The sequence below is a fragment of the Pipistrellus kuhlii genome, unplaced genomic scaffold (genome assembly GCF_014108245.1).
Source record: "Pipistrellus kuhlii isolate mPipKuh1 unplaced genomic scaffold, mPipKuh1.p scaffold_m20_p_108, whole genome shotgun sequence".
Taxonomy (NCBI): domain Eukaryota; kingdom Metazoa; phylum Chordata; class Mammalia; order Chiroptera; family Vespertilionidae; genus Pipistrellus; species Pipistrellus kuhlii.
The window spans coordinates 267061-290194 of NW_023425414.1; the positions used below are offsets into that span (position 1 = coordinate 267061).

Genomic DNA, 23134 nt, shown 5'->3' on the forward strand with positions numbered 1-23134 from the left:
CTAGCCCCTCAGGCACTCACCTGCCCAAAGCAGGGCCAGCAGCCACAGCATCTCTGATATGGAGAGTTTCTGGGCTCCTGTGGGTGGAAAAGGAATGAATACAGTGGGAGGAGGGACCGTGGTGAGACCACGGAAGCTGGGGAGGAGCCCAAGATCGGAGCCGTTCACAAAAGAGGAACTTCAGAGCCCAAGTGCTTTCCCAGTCTGCACAGAACAGGCAGACACCCCTTAGCCCAGAGACCTAGGACAGAGAAGGACAGACAGAAAGCCAACCCATAGTCCTTGGGTCTTCTCTGCGGCTCCAGAGCAGAACCAGGACCTCTGAGGACATCTGAGGAGGGGACACGGGAGTCTCATAAAGTCCTCCCGTTAGGGCTGTAGTCAGCAAACGGCAGCTCTCGAGCCACATGTAGCTCTTTGGCCCCTTGAGTGTGGCTCTTGCACAAAATACCATGGCCTGGGCGAGTCTATTTGGAAGAAGTGGCATTAGAAGAAGTTTAAGTTTAAAAAATGTTTCTAACTCTCTATCCCTCTCTCTTCCTCTCTGTAAAAATCAATAAAATATATTTGAAAAACACATACACCTGGAGACTGATAGGAAGGGTGAGGTCATGAGAGGAGCTGACCCAGCTTCCATGGGCTGTAGGCTGAGAGAGAGGAGGGATCTCTTGACTACTGGAGGGTATTTTCCATTAGATGATTGAGGCAAAGAAAAACACCAAAAAACAAAAACAAAAAAACACACAGATCATGAACCTGGTCTATGTCTCTAAGAGACTCCCCACCTAGTGACACCACTTCCTCCCAGCCACAGTGCTGTCAGGCTTTAGAGCTGTGGTCACTCGTGAGTCCACCATGTGACCTGGTAGCATGCTGGGTATTTTCTGAAAACACAAGTGCGGGTTCCTATTTAACATCTTGTTCTGATTCCCGGTGTTTCAGTGATGGCATCTCCAGAGGGAAAACCATAACACAAAGGGAGACCATGTGTTCCCTGAGCCAGGGCAGAAACCTCTTCCTTAATGATTCCCGTCACTCAGAGCGCATGAACGGGCCACACTGTCTCAGTTCCTCATCACGCAGATGAGCGTTTCCTGTCACAGAAAAATGCTGCAATGTTGTGGGTGAACAGTGAGCTCACATACTTCTCTTATATTAAGCAAAGCTCTTTCCAGATGGGGTACTTTTCTCCCAGTCTTTAGGGGTAAGATGCTATTTGCCTTTCAAATAAGCCACATACTCTCTTGTGTCAGCAAGAGTTCACAATTTCCTTTATGCCTGGACTGCTGGGGATCCTAGGGGTATAGCTAGACTTAATTTCAGAAACAGGTGTTATTCTAGCTCCCTGGTACAATGTTGTCTTTCTTTCTAAGCGATTTCTCCTCTGCCTTAAAAAAGTTGCTACCTTGCCGAAACCGGTTTGGCTCAGTGGATAAAGCATCAGCCTGCAGGCTGAAGGGTCCCAGGTTCAGCTCTGGTCAAGGGCATGTACCTTGGTTGCAGGCACATCCCCAGGGGGGGGGGGGGTGTGCAGGAGGCAGCTAATCCATGTTTCTTTCTCATCCATGTTTCTAACTCTCTATCTCTCTCCCTTCCTCTCTGCAAAAAAATCAATAAAATACATGTTTAAAAAATTGCTACCTTATTAGTGCTATTAAATGGTAATCATCTCAAATTCTAAGTTGGACTATGAGGGCTCTGATTTCCACATGAAATAAAAATATATAAGATTGATAAAAAAATGTGCTTCTCACAGTAAAATGTGGCTGCAAGAATATAAATTTTTAGGAAATATGAGTGGAATATGCAGATACAATTAAAATTTAGGTTCAGCTCATAAGTTTTCCATTTGAGTCTATGGATATGCATCTGGCAAATTCTTGATCCTGGTGACATAATATGATTTGCCGCCAGATATTTGTACAATCTTTCCAACACAGTAGTATCTAGATAGAAGGGCCTTCAGTCTTACTAATACAGAGAGGCTTTTGTGCCCTCATTTGGTGGATAAGAAATTGAGTTTTGTCCTGGCCAGGGTAGCTCAGTTGTTCAGAGGTCGTCCTGATACAGCAAAGTTGTGGGTTTAATCCCAAGTCAGGGCACAAGCCCTGACTCTGAGTCCTGTCTCATCTCAGGAGCTTCCGTTCAGCAAGAGCAGGGCCAGGACTTTTGAGGACATCTGAGGATGAGACGTGAGTCTCCAAGAAGCAATCAATAAATGCATAAAAATTGGAACAACAAATCGATGTTACTCTCTTCTCTCTCTCTCTCTCTCTCTCTCTCTCTCTCTCTCTCTCTCTTTCATACTTACCTTTTCTCTCTCAAATCTAAATAAAAATATAAGAAAAAGATATTGAATCTCCAGTAAGTAAAATGATATCTTGTTCTAGGTTGCTAAAAAACACATGTAAGAATAGCTTTCGGCTTTCGGCTTGGAGGATTCTCAGGTGCAACTTTCCTCGGTCGTCCCAAATCCGGGTTCATCTGACACCAGCTGCCTCCACCATGCCGCCAAAGTTCGACCCAAACGAACTGGCCCCCAAGATTGGCCCCCTGGGCCTGTCTCCAAAAAAGGTTGGTGATGACATCGCCAAAGCAACTGATGATTGGAAGGGTCTGAGGATTACAGTGAAACTGACCATTCAGAACAGACAGGCCCAGATTGAAGTGGTGCCTTCTGCCTCTGCCCTGATCATCAAAGCCCTCAAAGAACCTCTAAGAGACAGAAAGAAGCAAAACAAACATTTAAGCACAGTGGAAATATCACATTTGATGAGATTGTCAGCATTGTCTGACAGATGCGGCACCGATCTTTAGCTAGAGAACTCTCTGGAACCATTAAAGAGATCCTGGGACTGCCCAGTCTGTGGGGTGCAATGTTGATGGCCGCCACCCTCATGACATCATAGATGATATCAACAGTGGTGCAGTGGAATGTCCGGCTAGTTAAGAACTACAAAGGAAAAGAACTCAAATAAGATCATTTTGACAAGCAAAAAACCCCCACAAAACACATGTAAGAATAAAGCATATAATAGAAAGCCCATTATAAATGCTGTGTATCCTAAAGAAAGTTATACCATTTTCATGGAAGGGAGGTTTCTGTGTGCTCTAATTCTATTTCTTTTAATAACTTCATAATTTACATAGAATAAAATGTACCCACTTGTGTATGCATTTCTATGAATTTGAACAAATGGGGTTGACCCACAATCAAGATATAGAGTATTCGCACTACCACTGAGACTTTCCCCCAGCTCTTTGGAGTTCATCACTGCCACCTCCAGCCCCAGAGACACCTTCAGTCATGGAGAATTAATTCTGTCAATAGGAGAATTCCTATAAAGGTACTGATTTGTGTCTATATTCTGTCAGCATATTTGTGAAGGTGATCCAAGTTCTATGTATGTGTTCTTTGTAATGTACTACAATATTACTAAGTGGTATTCCATTGTATTTCATCCTGGTTTTAGCCTGTAATTTTCTAATAACAAGTGATGTTAAGCTTGTTTTCATGTGCATAGCTGCCTCATTTTTCTTATTAAGGGAAATGAAAGATGCATTCTGGGGCTGTTTTTCTTTTCAATAAAACAGTGGTAACACAAACTTAACAAAAACATTTCTAATTGTCTGAGTCAGTGGCGTTAAGGACATTCACATTGTTCTGGGATCATCACCACCATCCCTTTTATTTCTACCAAACTCACTCTCTGTGCCCATGAAAGGTACAGCTCGCCCTCCCCCCAGGTGTTGGCAACCAACATTCTACGATCAGTGTCTGTGAACTTGCTAGTCTAAGTACTTCATGGAAGTAGTATCACAAAGCATCTGTCCTTTTGTGATTGGGTTGCTACACTTAGCATAGTATCTTCAACCCACGTTGTAGCATGAGTCAGAATTCCCTTCCTTTTTTTGAAGATGAATAACTTTCCCTTGTATGTGTACACCACATTCTGTTTGTCTGTTTCTTGGCCGATTGGCCCTTCGGCTATTTTCACCTAATGGTGAATAATGCTACTGTGAACAGAGATGTATAAATATCCATTAAAGTTCCTGCTTTCAATCCTTTGGGCAAATACCCAGAAGTGAAATTACTGGTTCTCATGGTAAGTCTATTTTTAGTGTTTTGACCTGCCATACTGTATTTAGAAGCAGATGCATGGCCTTGGAATGTAGAGCGAAGCCCAAAAGTTTCATTTTATCCATATCTGCTCCAAGCCTTGTTATTTCTGTTTTTATTTTATTGATTTCAGAGAGGAAATGAGAGAGAGAGAGAGAGAGAGAGAGAGAGAGAGAGAGAGAGAGAGAGAGAGAGAGAGAGAGAGAGAGAGAGAGAGAGAGAGAGAGAGAGAGAGAGAGAGAGAGAGAGGATAATAAGAAAGAAACATCTCTGGGCTGCCTTCTACATGCCCCCTTCTGAGGATGGTGCCCACAACCCTGGCATATGTCCTGAACAGGAATCAAACCAGACACCTTTAGGTTCCTGGGTCGACACTCAACCACCGACCCACAGCAGCCAAGCTCCTTTAGCTCTCTTAGAAGTAACTTTCACAGAACAGCAAGCTACTGCTCCCTAAAGTATGGGTCACTCATGAGGTGACCCACTAATGTATCGGGACATGGAAGAGCAGAGCAAACAAGGTCTGGAGACATTCAAGGATTGCAAAAGGTCACATGGGCAGTGCAGAGTGCTGAATGATGGCCACCCAGAGATACCCAGGTCTTAATCCCTGGTGCCCCAAAATATTGCCATAAAAGGGAAAGGGGGGCTTTGCTGATGGGATTAAGGTAAGAATATTCACGTAAAGAGCATCCTAGATTATTAGGGTTGATCCCTGAATCCAGTCAAAAGAGTCCCCAAGATGGACATAGCAGGTGACTTTCTACACACAGAGCAGGACGAGGCCCTGTGACCAGGAGATAGGTCTCAGTGATGCAGCCACAGACCAAGGACAGCCGGGACCCCATCACCTGGAAGAAGCAAGAGTCGGGTTCTCTCCTTGAGCCCCTGGAGGGAGTGAACCCTTGAAATGTAGAGCAAAGCCCAAGAGTTACATTTTCTCCATATCAGCTCCGAGTCTTGTTATTTCCTGTTTTGTAGAAATCCTACAGTGTAGAAACCCAACAACTGGATTTCTACACAATAGAACATGAATACAGGGTTTTGAGGGTGATGTTCATTACAGTAGATGGGGTGTAGGACATGTTACCCCATGATGTGGCACCCAATCTTTCTTTGTTTCCGAGGTCTCAGATACCATGTAGAATTGCAGAGGAAGAAGATACTTTTACTCCCTGCATGTATTTCTGGTCTCAAGAACTAAGAGACTAAATTTCCATTTTTTAAAGACACTGAGTGTGTGGGGATTTGTCACAATGGCCCCAGTAAGCCAATCCAGGTGAGAGCACCTCTGGGAAAACCCAGGGAAGGAGTTGAGAAAAGAGCTCCTTTGCCAGACTCATCCCTCTGTTCCTCTTTGCAGCCAATTTCTTCAAAGCATTGTCTGGACCCACTATCCCATATCCTCTCCTCCAATTCTCTGCTGTCATTGCTTCAATCTCGTCTTCACACCTTTACCACCAACCATTGAATTCCCTGTTGTCAGGATCTCCAATGACAATGTGTTCCCTTGTATCTTCTCTTCCCTGTGTGCCATCAGTCCTTCTCCTCCCTCACCTGTTGTTCTCATCTCACACTGACATGTTCCCATCTCTTGCCCCTCTCCTGATCTCCAGACATCCACACCAGCTCTCTCACTGATGGTCCCCCGTTGGATATGCAGTGTCTTCTCAGAATGAACATCACCCTCAAAACCCTGTATCCATCAAACACACCTTTTCTGATGCTCAGGAGAAACACTTAGGCACCATCTCTGTTTTAGACATTCTCTCAGTCCCCAAGTCAACTAGAACTTCAATTATATCCAGAAATTAGACCTCACTCTCCACCTGACATCCCTGGCTCAACCACCATCCCCTCTTGCCTTGTGTCCTCCCCATTCTCTGTTTGGCTTATGTGGACATGCTAGTCTATTCTGCAAAGGGCAGCCACAAGAATCGGTTACAAAGAATGTTCAACCATATGTCTGGTTTCCTCAATGGCTTCCTGGTTCTTGCATTTGCTGCAGGCTTTCACTAGGCTGCACACCAAGGGGTTTGCACCTCCTTCCAGGGTTCTTCCTTTTTGTAGATACACCATCAGGGACCCAGGCACCCCTGGACTGTCACGCCTGAGTCTTGTCTCCATCCCACACCAGGCCACTTCTGCCTCAGAACTGGGGCACTGCTCCCCATCTTCCTGGCTAATCTCCTTTAAGGCAACACACAGTCTGCTCTCTCAGTAGCATCCAGTTGAGGCTCAGACACCACAGTTCATCCTCTCAGATGTTGGGAACTGTCCCCCCACGTGTCACCTGATCCTTTCCTGGCATGATTTCTCCCCATACACATATCACCATTCAACAGACTCTACATGTTTTATTTATATTACATTTTATCCAAACACATATCACCATTCAACAGACTCTACATGTTTTATTTGTATTACATTTTATCCTCTTGTCTCCAGAATGACAACTTCTGGATGATAGAGATTTTTGGTTCTGGGTTCATGGTTGCAACCTTAGTACCTACAACAATGCTGACACATAGTAGGTGCACAGTCATTTTTGCTAAAAAGTCTATAAGTAAATGCCTAAATCCTGTTTTGTTCAAAATTATAGAACAAACACACATACACACATGTGTAATGAGGCAACTTTTCACTGAAAAAAAAAAAAAAAAAAAGGATCAGGACTTGAAGATGTAGGAATGGGGAGGGAAGGGCATTTCAGTAGAAGGAACTGGACATGAAAAGTCTCACAGTCACAAAGGCTCTGGCCGGGCTGGGAGTGGAGATGGCGAGAGATTCAGGGAGATGGTAGAATCGAGTGGAGACTCCAGCAGGGGTCAAACCAGGCCAAGCCTTCAACTCCAGCGTGTGGTGTTTGCACCTCATCTCTGCACATGGAGAGGAGAGTCACTGTTCAAACTTTGCAGGAAGTGGACCACATGTCTCTGGATCCACCATCAGGGACCCAGGCAAGGGATGAGGCCACAGGAACAATCCTGTCAGGATGTGCAGGAGGCGGCCATCCCATGTAGGCTGTGATTGGGAAGAAGGATGGGCAAGGCTTAGTGGACTGGGGAGAGCGGGATGGCAAGCAAAGTGTAGGACCACACCAGTCCTGGTCTTAGAGAAGGTGGCCACCATGTCATCACTGTGATGGGAAACCCAGCAGAGAAGTGGATTTGGGGCAGAAGGTGACAGTTCCATTTTATTTATTTGTTTGTTTATTTGTTTTTTTTGTTTATTCATTTATTTAGAAAATTATTTTATTGATATTTTTTACAGAGAGGAAGGGAGAGGACTAGAGAGCTAGAAACATGGATGAGAGAGAGAAACATTGATCAGCTGCCTCCTGCACACCCCCTACTGGGGATGTACACGCAACCAAGGTACATGCCCTTGACCGAATCCAACCTGGGACCCTTCAGTCCACAGGCTGGTGCTCTGTGCATGGAGCCAAACCGGTCAGGGCTGACAGTTCCATTTCAGCAATGCTGATGGGCAGACCTGTGGGAGGCATCAGGGGGTGTTGGGTGGTGACACACCTGCATCACTCACCTGAGGGATTAACCTGAGACTCCGCTTGCATCCTGTGTGCTCCCTTGGGATGTCGGGACCTTCCTCTTGTGGTACCTGCCTCTGAGGGAAGAAACTGGGGTCTTTCAGTCTGATTGCATCAGGTACAGTGGGCAGCAGACCCATCCCCCTGTTCCCTGATCAAGGCCAGGAGAGGAGACTGAAGTGGGAAAGGGTGTGTCTAACCTGACTCACCCTCCTGATGGCTGCAGGTACCTTCCACCCTGGAGACCTGGCTTATGGGACACTCAAAAGGTCTGTCTGTATGGAGGCCACACCTACCACCCCTTATCCTCCTGCCAGCCCTGCCCCCGACTCTTCGGGATCCCAAGTCTTGGTTCACCGCTTGGCCTCGTGCCCCCTGCTCTCCCTGGACATCCCCCCCCCCCTCCTGAGCTGAGCTCACATGAGGACGATGAGGCAGAGGAGGAGGACCAGGGTCTTGACAGCAGTCTCTCCAATGGCCAGCAGCACCACCTCTGCCCTGGGTCCTGATAATCATACAGGAGAAAGGGATGAGGACAGAGTCACCTGCTCAGCTGCAATCCCATGTTCTTCTGCTCCCAGTAGGACCCTGGACATTGTCCCCTGGCCTTCCTGCATCACCGGATTCAGGACCACCTGGGCTCTCACCCTAGACCCCACCCTGACCCCAGCCATTGGACAGAAATGGAAATGTACATCCACATTGAAACATTCTGTTGATCAATGGACAGGATGGGGGAAATGAAAAAGCCAACCCACTTAATGGGAGAGAACTTTTGCTAGCTGTAGGTTAGATAAAGATCAATAACCAGCCCACATACCAAACTCTTACAAATTAACAACAGAAAGTCAAGGAACCTGGTTAAACAAGGGGCAGAGACTCGATATAAAGTGCTCTTTTAAGGTTACGTACAAATGAACCATAATTCCACGAGAAAATAAGGGGCATCAGCGTTATTACAAAAATGCAAATCAAAGGCACGTTGGAGTAGCCTTTCACACGCACACTAGTAGCCTATGATTTTTCTGTTTTTTGAATAAACATGCCCATTTTGGCAATTTGTGTGGAGAAATTGGAAGCCTTATGCTTTGCTGGTGGGAATGTAAACTGGTGCTGCCACTGTAGGACACAGTCCGGAATTTCCTGAGAAAGCCATACATAGAAAGTACCATCGACTCAGCAGTGTTCTTTAGGTCATTCACCCCAGTGTTCTTTAGGTCATTCACCCCTAGGTGAATGACCTAAAGAACAAAAATAGCCAAAACCGGTTTGGCTCAGTGGGTAGTGCGTAGGCCTGCTGACTGAACGGTCCCAGGTTCAATTCAGGTCAAGTGCACGTACCTTGGTTGCAGACACATCCCCAGTAAGGGGTGTGCAGGAGGCAGCTGGTCGATGTTTGTCTCTCGTCAATGTTTCTAACTCTCTATCTCTCCCTTCATCTCTGTAAAGAATCAATAAAATGTATTAAAAAAAAAAAAAAAAGAAGAAGAACAAAAATATCTGAATCAAAAACGCACATGAAGTTCACAGCGGTATTATAACTGCCCCAAACTGGAAACACCCAAATGTCCATCAACTGATCAGAGGAAGAACTGAATGTGATGCAATGGACTGTTATTCAGACAACCCCTGAACACCCTTGTTCTTCGTTAGAGAATATGTGCCCACAGCCAGCTCCCTCCATGCCGTGGAGAACTCCACAGTCACAGAGATGGGAGGAGGGGGAGATGTCGGGAGGGGAATCTGTCCTACTGATGGCAAAGGGCCTGTTAGGTCCTTCAGGTGAACAGCCAACGCTCACAGCAGCCTGTGGACACTGCTCTCTTCCAGGGGGAGACCCAGCTTCTGAGGGCAGACTTCAGTGCCTTTACCCAACCATAACATTATCTCCGTTGCTACTTCATAACTGTACTTTTGCCACTGCTATGAATCGTAAATAGCTGTGTTTTCCAATGGCCTTAGGCGACCTTGCGAGTGCTTCCCAAACCACAGGTTGAGAACCGCTGCTGTAGAGCCTAAGACCATCAGGAAGTGGCCCTGCTCCCTACAGCCCATGACCCGCTCCTTCTTACCTGTGCCGTCTCCTAGGCAACCACCTGGTGTTGGGTTCTGAGGGGGACCTGGGACAGGAAGAGAGAAGTTCCCACGCCTGTGAGCTGACATGTGGTGAGGATTGTGTAGGCATTGCACTTCCACCCTCGGAGACCACGGAAAAGCAAGAGGGTCAGGCTTTGGTGCTCTAGGTCCCCTACACAGCCAGGTCCCCAGGACAAAGCACTCAGCACCTCTGCCTGGCCCTCCTGCTCTGCACACCCTCAGGGACCAGGTGCTCTGACCCAGCACTCACAGGTGACGCTGAGCTGGATGGTTCGCTCCACGGTCACACCAGCGGCAGGAAAGTGCACCTGACAGGTGAGGTTGGTGCCGTGGTCCTGGGGCCGTGGGGTGAGGGTGAGCATGGAAGAGAAACGGGTCCTGGGGCCCAGGGAGCTGTGGGCAGCTGACGTCCAGGAGAAGATGGGGGGCGTGCCCCGCTCACAGGCCCAGGGCACAGAGCAGGTGAGGTTCCTGGGGCGGCCACACTCCAGGGTCCCCGGGATATGGATGTCAGGTGTGTGGTTGAGGGCTGGAGAGGAGGGGAGAGAGGGGATCAGGAGGAAGGGTCCCAGGTGCAGTCCTGAGAGAAGCCTTGTGCTTTGGATCAGCTCCTCCCTCTGAGCCCAACACACTGTACCCCCACCCCCTCCCAGGATGGGGCCCATCCCAGCCCTGTGAGGGGCCATCATAACTGCCTCTGAGACCTCTCCTGGAGCCCGTTCCTTACCTGTCACATGCACTGAGAGCTTGTTCATTTTGTAAGAATATTTACCCATTCGGTAATTTTCCCTCTCTACCCGAAAAAAATATGATCCCTCATCTTTCCTCCGGGCGTCTCTGATGTCCAGGGAGCAGTTGTAGGTCCTGGGATCCCTGAGGAGGTGGAATCGGCCCTGGGTCTCCTCCTGCACTTTACGAAATGGGTTGTTTGTGGCCACAGCAGCATCCTGGAGTTCATCAGCTCCTTCTGGGAACCAGTAGCCATATGCAGGGGGAGGATTATTCTGGAAGTTCCCCGGATGGGTGAAGGTGCAGGGCACAAACACGCACAGGCCCTCCTGCACCGTCACTGGCGTCAACACTGTCAGTGTGTAGAAGCTTCCATGCTGAGCCAGGGACCCTGCAGGGAAAGGAGGTCAGCAGCAGCCCCTGACCCCACTCCCCCTGGCCCCTCAGGCACTCACCTGCCCACAGCAGGGGCAGCAGCCACAGCATCTCTGACATGGAGGGCTTCTGGGCTCCTGAGGGTGAAAAAGAAGGAAGACAGTGCCTGGGAAGAAGGAGCCTGGTGAGGCCACGAAATCAGGGTGGAGCGTGAGATCTGGACTGTTCGCAAAAGAGGAATCTCAGAGCCCAAGTGCTTCCCCTCTCTGCCCAGAGACCCGGGCACCCTCCCAGAGATGGACAGACAGAAAGGGAACCCGGAGTCCTGTCCTATCTTGTATCTTCCCTGAGGCTCCAGAGCAGAACCAGGACCTCTGAGGACATCTGGGGAGGGGCCATGGGAGTTCCCTCACCATCCAGCTCCCCGTGGGGGCTTTTCTGAGCTCTGTTGTCAAATATACGGAAGGGTCTTAGGAAAAGTGTAGGAGGCAGCCATTATTTTGGGCATTCATTCATTCATTCATTCACCCATTCATCCATTCACTCATTCACCCATACTCATTCACCCATTCACTCCCTCATCCACTCCTTTGGAACAGAGTGGGGAGGACAAACCACAGAGACCCTCAGATGCGGTCTGTCCGGCATGTCCTGGACCTGGTTGAGGCCCGCCCTCACCTCCGAGGGGGCCAGCAGGGGCCCCTGCAGATCCGAGGCTGGACAGACCATGGTGGGTGTCTGAGTCCTGTCCAGGCAGAGGTGCTGTTGGTGCCCAGTGTGCACTGGGGAGAAGTCACTTCCTGGCTTGAGAGTGTTGTGGGAACTTGTGGTTCTGAACCATGGCCTGCCGGAAACATTTGGCAATGTCTGGGCACATGTCATGGTCCCACCCAGGAGGGTGCCCCGGGCAGCCCGTGGGTGGAGCCCAGAGACATTTCTGCACATCCTGTGAGGCACAGCACGGCCTCCAGACAGCATGAGGAAAGGTCAGCCATGCCAAGGTCAAGACACCTGATCTGGACCCCGGAGGCAGGCAGGCAGGAGTGTGCATGTCAGATATACCTAAGGGTCTTGGGTGGAGTGTCAGGGGCAGCCACTATTTCAGGCATTCATTCACTCACTCACTCACTCACTCACTCACTCACTCATTCATTTATTCACTCACTTACTCATTCACTTAATCTTTCATTCGCTCATTCATTCACTCACTCACTCATTCATCTATTCATTCACTCACCCATTCACTCACTCACTCACTCACTCACTCACTCATTCACTCACTCATTCACTCACTCACTCACTCACTCACTCATTCATTTATTCACTCACTTACTCATTCACTTAATCTTTCACTCACTCATTCATTCACTCACTCACTCATTCACTCATTATCTATTCATTCACTCACCCATTCACTCACTCATTCACTCACTCACTCACTCACTCACTCACTCATTCATTTATTCACTCACTTACTCATTCACTTAATCTTTCATTCACTCATTCATTCACTCACTCACTCATTCATCTATTCATTCACTCACCCATTCACTCACTCATTCACTCACTCACTCATTCACTCATTCATTCATTCATTCATTTATTCCTTCACTCACTCACTCCTTCACTCGACAAACAGACTGAGCCTGTGCCCTGTGTGGGGGCCGGAGGAGGGAAGACCGGCAGACACCCTCCGTCCATGCCCAGAGATGGCCCCCATGAGGGCGGGGAGGCAGAGGAGCTCAGGACCTGCCTGGTAGACGCCCTGATGGTGAAACAAGGCTGGGCCATGACTGGAGGCCCCGCTGGCTGGTGGCTCTTGGGCACAACAGAGCAGACTGGACGTGGCCTGGGCTCTGAGGGGACCAGGAGGAACATTCCCTGCTGTGGGCCCAGGGACAGTGAGGGGGGACGTCACTGAGAGGGGGAAGAGGGAGGGAGCGCTCTGCCTTCTCCCTGTTCATGTGCCATCGGCCCCCAGGTCCGGCCTCCTTTCTCACTTCCCTTCCTCCTGGCCGTCGCTGCTGCTGGGAGCCACCCCGGGCACCACCCCAGGCAATGTGGCCGCCCATGCCTTCCACAGCCATCCCTCCCTCTTTATCAACCGCTCTCTGACCTCCACGCGGGGAGACCCGCCTGTCCATTCCCCCAGCATTCCCTGCACTGGAGCTGGGGGTGGACACACACACACACACACACACACACACACACACTGACCCCTGGCCCGGCTACCGTGGGGTGGGAATGGTGCAGGGAGCTCTCAGTTCCTCCTGCGGAGGAGCCCGGGGAAGCTGCCCAGGGGAAGCTCAGCTGCTGTGGCCCAGCCCTGGGACAGCTCACATCCCCTTCCGTGTCTCTCATCGCCAGAACCTACATGCATGACCCCCAGGCCCTTTGCCCAGGCCCAGGCCCTCTTGGAAAAGCCCTCCGCCCACTCCACACACACACACACGCACACACACACACACACACACACACACACACACACCTGTGTGCCCCTGGGATCCCTGAAGCTGAACCTGAGAATAAGGTAGAGCTGTTGGGCCTTGTCCTGGATGAGCTGGGGACCCCGCTGGCCTGGAGTAGCCCCGTCTGTCCCCCTCCCCCATCCCCTCTCATAGCTCCTGAGCAGGAGTAGCCAGACCCCAGCCTCCTTCTCTTGCCCTGCCCTTTTCCCTCTCCCGCCGCCCTCCCCTGGGTGCCCGCAGGCCTACACCAGCGGGTGAACTCTGCAGGTCTCCAGCCCTGCTGCGTGGGACAGCTCCGCCCCTGGGCAGGGAGGACTGGCAGGGCCCAGGGCGTGGCCTCCGGATGGAAATTTGCATCACCTCCAAGTCCCCTCACCCCCACCCCAGGTCACGGAAAAGCTGCGCTCGGGGCGGTTCCCATGGAGCAGCCTGGGTGCACAGCAGAGTGTGAGTTGATGGGGGAGGAGGCCCCAGCATGCAGGCCCCGCGGGCTGCACAGAGGGCAGGGGTGCAGGAGGCTCCGCAGTGACGGCAGGGAGCGAGCTTGGCTCTCCGGGCAGGAATTGCACGGGGTTTCCCGGGGCAGGATTGCACGGGCTTGGGGCTTGTTGGCGTGATTCCGTGGGCAGACCTGGACCTCGGGCAGCGCAGGCTCCAGGCTCTGTGACAGCGTCCTGGGACCCGCAGCGCAGAGGATGGAGCTGCGTTTCTCACAGTTTTTGGAGGCTGGGAGTCCAGGGTCAAAGGCCAGCGTGTTGGGTTCGTGGTGTGAGCCCACCCCTCCCGGCCTCACATGTGGAGAGAGGAGAGAAATGGAAGATCACTTTCTCATCCTTTCCTTTCCTTTTTTTTCCTTCTTCTCAGAGCTTTTTTTTTTTTTTAATTATCTGCCATGGTCGGCAAACTGCGGCTCGAGAGCCACCTGCAGTTCTTTGGCCCCTTGAGTGTGGCTCTTCCACAAGATACCATGGCCTGGGAGAGTCCATGTTGAAGAAGTGGCGTTAGAAGAAGTTTAAGTTTAAAAAATGTGGCTCTCACTCAGAAGAAATTTCAATCGTTGTCCTGTTGGTATTTGGCTCTGTGGACTCATGAGTTTGCCGACCACTGTTCTAAAGGTTTACATATGTCTCCTTTCCCTCCCCCCCATTGATCCCCAGCCCCTAACCATTCCCCCCGGCAAACCCCCACCGCCTCAGTGTTTAACTATTGTACAAACAGGTTATAGTAAGTCCTAGGTTGATATTTTCCCTTTCAAAGATCAACTTAGATCTTTCCTGAGCCCATTCGCCTTTTCACCTCTAAGATAACCTATCTGTGGGATGTCTGGTTAACCCGTAACTTCCTTTTTACCCCAGACCCCTCAGGGCACAACCAATGCCCCCGGGGACATTCCCTCATTGTTATTTATCAAGTTCATTGTCAACTGTTAATTACAGTTAAGGATCCTGTATCCCTCTCTCTAAAAGAAGCACATGTCCATCATTTCACTTTTCACCCTATCCCAGAGGTTTCCCCGCTTTGCTTTATCCCACCTCCTTAAATATCACCAATGAATTTCATGTAACTCACCTACGTCTCTCTCCTTTGATGGCAATGTATAAATATAGATGTAACCCTGCATTCTTCAGAGCATCATCTCCATTTATTGAGGTTCTGCTTCCTGGCCTATGTCCACAGTTTGGCTCAGATAAACTCACAAAAATTCTTCACAGGTTTCAATGTGTGTGTGTGTGTGTGGTTTTTTGTTGTTGTTGGTTTTTTTCATTAACAGTCAGATACCGAAGTTTCCTCTTTCAAGGAACCAAGAGCTGCAGAGCCGAGGGGAAGGTGAGGCGGTTTCGGTGCACACAGGAGAGGAACCTTGGGGAAGGTGCCCTTGGGGCCTGCTCTCCATCACAACGCCTGGGCTGTCCTGGGAGACTGGCTCGCTTCCTCCTTACCCAGAGGCGAACCCTGCGGTTCAGCGGGGGCCACAGACAGGCCAGCCGAGCCCGGGAGGGCAGCACCTGCCCGTCTCTCTCCTGGCTCCTGCCGGTAGCCTGTCCTTCACCACCTGCTCTCTGTTCCAGGGACCGAGGCATATGAATCCTGCTGAGAAGCAGAGAGAGAGGCCCCAGCTGGTTTGGCTCCGTGGATAGAGCATCGGCCTGCGGACTGAAGGGTCCTGGGTTTGATCCCAGTCAAAGGCACAGGCCCAGGTTGCGGGCCGGATCCCCAGTAAAGGGGCACGTGCAGGGGGCAGCCGATCAATGATGCTTTCTCATCATTGATGTTTCTGATAGGTCCTCCCTTCCTCCAATGGATGGATGGATTTAAACTCCACCTGCAGCCAGACATTCCTGAGCACTGAACCGCCAATCAGCACCTGCCAAATACCCTGAGTCCCCATTCCTAAGTCCCTAGGTCCCTAACCATAGGCCTTACAGGAAACCACCCATCAGCGTGTGCTGAGTGCCCTAAGCCCCGTCCCCTCTCCTCCCCTTAAAAAGTGCTTGTGCCTCGGCCCTCTCTTCTGCTCTCTCTCTCTCTCTCTGGAAGCAGCTGGCAGTGGTACTCTTCTCTCCCATAAAGCCTGTGCCCTGGCATTCCGGTCTCCGGTCCCCACTGTTTCATCTTTCAGTTTCTATTTCTCTATCTCAGTATTGATCTCAGAGAGGAAGGGAGAGAGAAAGTGGAACAAGAAGATGGAAATCAGGTTTCTAAGAAACCACACGCCATGCCCCGAATTCCCTGGGCATCTAGCACACAGCGCATTCATCTCCTCGCCACCTGGCCGGCCCCTCTCCACCAGCACGCGAGGGCTGCGGGGCTGGGTGTGGAGCGAGAGCCTGACTCCGGGGGTGAGGGCTGCTGGGAACTCCCCTGGTAACGAGACGGGCCTCCCTGGTCCCAGCTGACCCTGCGGCTGTTCCTCTCGCTTTTCCCACGCCCCAGCAGCCTGCACCTGTGCGTCCTGAGCCGCCCAAGGTCACCCAGAGGTCATGTTGTGTCTGGTGCGAAAGCAGGAAATGGGCTGGTGTCTGAGTTACGCTTCACTGGAAGCACCAGGGAAAGTGCTTTCTCTCTCTGTCCCCCTTGTGGACGAAAGGAGCCACACGCTGACCCGACAAGCTCAGGGGAGGCCTGCGTGGCAGTCTTGCAAACACAGAGACCTAAAGTAACCACAAAAGATAGTTGGAAAATTAAATATTTAAACTACAAACAGGTTATGGTGGGTAGTCATGTCCTAGGCTGATAGTTTCCCTGACAATGATCAACTTAGATCTTCTTTGCTGAGCCCATTGGCCTTTTTGCCTCTAAGATACCACATCTGTGATGTCTGGGTAACTTTTAAAAAAATATATATTTTATTGATTTTTTTTACAGAGAGGAAGGAAGAGAGATAGAGAGCTAGAAACGTCGATAAGAGAGAAACATCGACCAGCTGCCTCTTGCACACCCCCTACCGGGGATGTGCCCGCAACCAATGTACATGCCCTTGACTGGAATGGAACCTGGGACCTTTCAATCCGCAGACCGACGCTCTACCACTGAGCCAAACTGGCTTCAGCTCTGGGTAACTTTTGTAATTTCCCTTTTTCTGGAGCCCCTTGGGGCACAACCAAATGTGATGGGCGCCAAGACAGATGCCTCAAATTCCTTCTTTATCATGTTAATTGTTCCTGCACTCACCTAAGTCTGCGTCTATCATTTTACTTTTTATTCAATCCCAGGGGTTTCCCACCGCTTTGCTTTATCCCACCTCCTTAACCCATCACCAATGGATTTCATGTAACCCACCTGTGTCCCTCCTTTGATCACAATGTATAAAAACAAATGCAATCCGTCATTCTGGGGAGCATTGTCTCAATCCATTAAGATTGGCTCAAATAAACTCACGAAAATTCTTTACAGGTTTCAATGTTGTTGTTTTTTTCATTAACACCCCATCTCCCTCTTTTCCCCTCCCCATCTCTCCCCCTCTCTTCCCCTTCCCCCCTCTCTCCCTTTCCCCTCCTCTCTCTCCCTTTCTTTACCAATCCCCCTCTCCCCCTCTCTCTTCCTCTCTCCCATATTTTCTCCCCCTCTCTTTCCCCTTTCCCCTTTCCCCTCTCCCCTTCTCTTCCTTCCTTCCTTCCTTCTTTCCTTCCTTCCTTCCTTCCTTCCTTCCTTCCTTCCTTCCTTCCTTCCTTCCTTCCTTCCTTCCTCAGTCCCTCCCTCCCTCCTTCCCTCCTTCCCTCCCTCCCTCCCTCCCTTCTTCCTCCCCAGAAGTTCCTGACACCCTACTCTGCGACCACCTCCCACCCAGTGCCCAGCAAGCCAAGTCAGAACCTCCTGCTAAACCTCCACTCAGCCAAAGAGGCGACCACCATCCTGTGGAACCTGCAGAGGCAGACATTCAGGTTTCCGCCACCAGGTGGCAGCAATGGCCCTTCCAGCTCTGGTCATCTTCAACCAGCGATGGGAATCAGGGGAAAGGACAGGGAGACTTCTGTCGTCAGCTGGAGCCGGTCCAGTTCATTGCTGGAGGCCTGTTAGTGGGAGTATTTAGTGTCCGTTAATTATTGTTCTAACTACTTCATCTACAACAGCTCCTTTGAGCTTCAGGACCACCCACTGAGGTCCAGAGTAATGGTCTGCTTTCCACTGGAGGAGCCATAACGAGGTCCACAGATGTGTCTCTGTTGTCTTTTAATAGATTTATTGAGGTACCATTGCTAGACAAAAGAAATGGCACATATTTAATGCGTGCAACTTGATGTGTTTGGACATTTGTTCAAACACATGACCAAACCATGTTACATGATCAAGGTAAGAAATATATCTATCCCTTCTCAATGTTTCCTTACACTTGTTCAAACCATGACCATGATCAAGGTAAGAAACACATCTATCCCTTCTCAATGTTTCCCTGTGTCTCCTGTTTGTCATAAGAAAATGCAAGCCCTGGCCCGTAACTCAGTAGGTGAAAGCGTCTTCCCACTACACCAAGGTTGTGGGTTCGATCACCAGTCAGGACGCATACAAGCAGCAACCAAAGAATGCGTAATGAAGTGCAACAAGAAATTTATGTCTCTCCCTCTCTCTCTCTCTCTCTCTCTCTCTCTCTCTCTCTCTCTCTCTCTCTCTCTTCATCTTTCTCTAAAAAACAAAACCCTTAATAAATAGCCCAACTGGTAGGGATCAGTGGTTGAGCGTCGACCTATGAACCAGGAGGTCACAGTTCAATGCCCAGCCAGGGCACATGCCCAGATTGTGGGCTCCATCCCCAGTGGGGCGCATGCAGGAGGCAACAGATCAATGATTTTCTCTCATCATTGGTGTTTCTACCTCTCCCTTCCTCTCTGAAATCAATAAAAAAATACATTTAAAAATACTTAATAACTAAATAAAAAGAAATGTTGATGTGAGATCTACTTTCTGAACAAACATTTTACGTGCACTATACAGGCACTCTGTCGTACAGCAGCCGGTCTCCAGTACTCATTCGTCTTGCATAACCGAAACTTTATACCGATTGAACACACACTCACCATTTCCCCTCCCTCCGGGCCTGAGCAGCCCCCACTCTATTCTCTGCTTCTATGAGCCCGAGTATCTTAAATACTTCATACAAGTGGACTCACGAAGCATTTGTCCTTCTGTGACTGGCTAATTCCACTCAGCATAATGCTTGACCGGAAATGCTTACACGAGTTCTTCGAGCTGAAAGGACATGGTGTTCAGTGTAGTCACAGGGTCCCAGAACTGTGCCCCCGGGTGACTTTGTCACTATGGAGACCTCACAGCACGCCCTTCCAGAGACCGCGATGGTGCAGCTTCAGCCACCTGCTAAACCACAGTCGGAGGTGCTGTCCGGTGTTGACTGGGACGTCGGTATCACTTTTAATTTTTGTACAAAAGTTAAAGGACAAAAGCATTGCCCTGGTGGAGTGGCTCAGTTGGTTAGAGCCTCGTCCCGTACCACAAAAGGTTGTGAGTTCGATTCCGGGTCAGGGCACATGCCTCGGTTGCAGATTCCATCCCACATCAGGGCAAGTAGGAGGCAACTGGTCATTATTTCTCTCTCACATTGATCTCTCTCTCTCTCCCTCTCTCCCTCCCTCCCTCCCTCTGTCTTTCTCCTTCCCTCTCTCCCTTCCTTTCCCGAGGCATTAGGAAGGTTGAGAACCACTGCTTTAGACCAAGATCAGAGTTACTTTGGTTCACAGCTCCAGGGCTCCCCCTGGAGGTCTAATGAGTTGGTGCGGTGGGTTTGTCCAGAGGGGCACAGAGATGGGTCGTTGGTTGTCATGGTCGCAGGAGGTTTACAGATCCATAGAGATCCCAGGTGATCATTCCTTGCGGTCTCCAGGCCTGATAAGCAGGGAGGAGGGGCTGTTTTATGAGGGTACATTCCAGCTGTGCTGGGCAGAACCTTGCCCTGGGAGGGGCCGTGATGTCTTTCTCTCCTGATAAGAAGGTACAAAACGGGGCGCTGGTACTGTAAGCTCTGACAGTTTCGTTCTCTCTCTCTCTCTCTCTCTCTCTCTCTCTCTCTCTCTCTCTCTCTCGCAAGTGCCTGACTTCAGCTTTGGTTGCCAAGGCATTCACATCAAAGATGGCTTCCTGGAAAAAACACATTGCCAGCCACACTACTAGAGAAGACCCCAGCCACTTCCATGAGTGTTTTTTTTTTTAATTTATTGATTGAGCCCTGACTGGTTTTGCTCAGTAGATAGAGCATTGGCCTGCGGACTCAAGGGTTCCAGGTTTGATTCTGGTCAAGGGCATGTACCTTGCTTGCGGGCACATTACCAGTATGGGGTGTGCAGGAGGAAGCTGATGGATGTTTCTCTCTCTCATTGATGTTTCTCTCAATCCCTGTCCCTTTCTCTCTGTAAAAAGTTAATAAAATATATATATAAAAATATTGTTTGAGAGAGAGAGAGAGAGAGAGAGAGAGAGAGAGAGAGAGAGAGAGAGAGAGAAACATTGCTTTGTTGTTCCACTTATTTGTGCATTCACTGGTTAATTCTTGTAGGTGTTCTGACCAGGGATCAAACCTGCAACCTTGTCACATCAGGACAATGTGCGAACCAACTCAGTGACCTGGCAGGGCTCTATCGTGTTAAAGATCTTGGTTGATTTCAATAACTGACCATTTAGACTACTTTTTTTTTTTTTCTCTTCTGGTGCTTTAAATCCCTGCCATTTATTTTATTTAATATATTTTATTGATTTTTTTTTACAGAGAGAAAGGGAGAGAGATAGAGAGCTTGAAACGTCGATGAGAGAGAAACATCGACCAGCTGCCTCTTGCACACCCACTGCCAGGGATATGCCCGCAACCAATGCACATGCCCCTGACCGGAATCGAACCTGGGACCCTTCAGTCCGCAGACCGACGCTCTACCACTGAGCCAAACCTGCCTTTTATTTTAATTCACTAATAAGACAACTCTCTCTCTCTCTCTCTCTCTCTCTCTCTCTCTCTCTCTCTCTCTCTCTCTCTCTCTCTCCCTTCCTCCCTCCCTCCCCTCCTGTGACCTAGCTATGTGGTCCCAAGGGTGCTGTGTAATTTATAGGGCTGATCAAGCAATAACCCTTTATTTCCTCAAGGTGTCCTGCTGGTTGTTGCAGAGGGTATCTTTTACTCATAATAAGAACTGCAAGGGGCAGTGCAGCCACAACATGGGTCGTCAGTAGGCTGATTGAGACAGGTGGGCACCAGGCAGCTCAGAAGGGGATGACGGGGTCCAGGAGACTGCCCCCCCAAGGCTGTCACCTGCCTCCAGGTGAGCCTTAGGCATGGCTGAGGGGAGCTAGTACATGCACTATGAACATCTCTTTCTGCGGGGGGAATATTACCAGACGGAAGTGGTCCATTTCCCTGTGCTAGTCAAGGGCCAATAAGGAGTTTGCAGCCAAGAGATTAAAGAGGAGTTGGCACCATGCCTGCAGTCACAGGTGGCTGGTGCTCAAAGCCCTGGCTCCCCATGGCTCCCTGGGGATGGATTATAGGAGGGGGGAAATCATGAATCATGGTGACTAATAGCATCGGGGTCATGGTCTCTGCTGAACGGTTGGTGCTAGGGGAGGGATAATGGATCTCCTTGCCTCTGGTCCTGGTGTCAGTCATGGAGCTGTTCAGTCCCGTTTCAGAAGGATTTGTTCTGTGGGATCCGTCTGCTTTCCTGGGTCTGGAGCTGAAACTCCACTGAGGCCAGTTACTCTCTGGTCATGGCAGGTTATAAGAAGTAACCAATGGCCCTCGCTGGTTTGGCTCAGTGGATAGAGCGTTGGCTTGCAGACTGAAGGGTCCCAGGTTCTATTCCGGTCAGGGGCACATGCCTGGGTTGTGGACTGGATCCCCAGTGTGGGGAGTGCAGGAGGCAGGCAGCCAATCAAAGATTCTCTCTCAACATTGATGTCTCTAGCTCTCTCTCCCTCTTCCTTCCTCTCTGAAATTAATTAAAATATATATATATATTTTAAAAATAAGCAACCAATGAATGCATAACTAAGTGGAACTACAAATCTCTCTCTCTCTCTCTCTCTCTCTCTCTCTCTCTCTCTCTCTCTCTCTGTTTCTCAAATAAAAAATTATTTTTAAAAAATCACTTCAGACAAAGGCCAGATGAAAGAAAATAGTGTCTGCATTCCTGCATTCCTGTAATCACTTCCTAACATGCATTAGGCTTCACAGCTTAGGATGTCCAGGGACTGATGACATGGGAAGCCCACCACTGACTAAAGAGACAGAGTTCCAGGTGTTCCAAATTGGGGGGAGGGTCCCAGGACGGCAGGCCATGTCCATCTCTGGGGTCTGCTTAGCGAATGAGTGTGAGTCTCTGGAGCCAGAGGGATGTTCTGAGCCTGCAGTTACCTCCCAAGGGCACGGGCCTCATTTGGGGTGTGGGGGGGTGTCTCATTGTATTAAACACTCAGGTTTGCTCTGATCAGTTTGACTCAGTGGATAGAGCATCGACATGCTGACTGAATGTTCTCAGGTTCAGTTCTGATCAAGGGCATGTACCTTGGTTGCGGGCACATCCCCAAAATGGGGGCATGTGGGAGGCAGCTGAACAATGCTTCTCTTTCATCCATGTTTCTAGCTCTCTATCCCTCTCCCTTCCTCTCTGTACAAAATCAATAAAATATATTAAAAAAAAAAAAAAAAGTCCAGCCGAAACCGGTTTGGCTCAATGGATAGAGCATTGGCTTGGGGACCGCAAGGTCCCATGTTCGATTCTGGTCAAGGGCATGTACATTGCTTGCAGGCACATCCCCAGTAGGGGGTGTGCAGGAGGCAGCAGATCGATGACTCTCTCTCATCGATGTTTCTAACTCTCTATCTCTCTCCCTTCCTCTCTGTACAAAATCAATAAAAATATATTAAAAAAAAAAAAAAAAAAGTCCAGGACTTGTCCTTGTTCCGTTGTTTGGTATCTTCAAGTTTTCATGAACATGAGTTGGTGGTTTGTGTTTTTTTTTTTTTGTTGTTGTTGTTGTTGTTGTTGTTGTTTTTTTTTGTAACTGGGACAGAGTAGTGTGACTATGTAATAAATAAATAAATAAATAACTTAAGTGCCAAAACCGGTTTGGTTCAGTGGATGGAGCGTCATCCTGCGGACTGAAGGGTCCCCGGGTTCGATTCCGGTCAAGGGCATGTACCTTGGTTGCGGGCACATCCCCAGTAGGGAGTGTGCAAGAGGCAGCTGATGGATGTTTCTCTCTCTTCGGTGTTTCTAACTCTCTATCCCTCTCCCTTCCTCTCTGTAAAAAAATCAATAAGATATATTTTAAAACAATAAATAAATAACTTAAGTAAAC

The 23134-nt window shown here is 49.4% G+C and overlaps 1 protein-coding gene across 5 annotated transcripts in view; it reads right to left on the reverse strand.

The window, feature by feature from the left end:
• The window catches only part of CD33 (CD33 molecule), a 56218-nt gene that overhangs the window by 9764 nt on the left and 23320 nt on the right, over positions 1–23134 (reverse strand). Inside the window, exons 2-4 of one of the 5 annotated variants that reach the window (XM_045578876.1) lie at positions 10495–10887; positions 10018–10296; positions 9748–9790 (exon numbers count right to left, since the gene is read on the reverse strand). The exons of 1 other annotated variant lie outside the window; for it this stretch is intronic. In XM_045578876.1, the coding sequence (XP_045434832.1) occupies positions 9748–9790; positions 10018–10296; positions 10495–10887 (715 nt within the window). Of the gene's footprint in view, positions 1–20; positions 160–9747; positions 9791–10017; positions 10297–10494; positions 10888–23134 lie in introns of those variants that run through there. 3 more of the 5 variants (XM_045578879.1, XM_045578877.1, XM_045578880.1) reach the window with 3 other exon arrangements.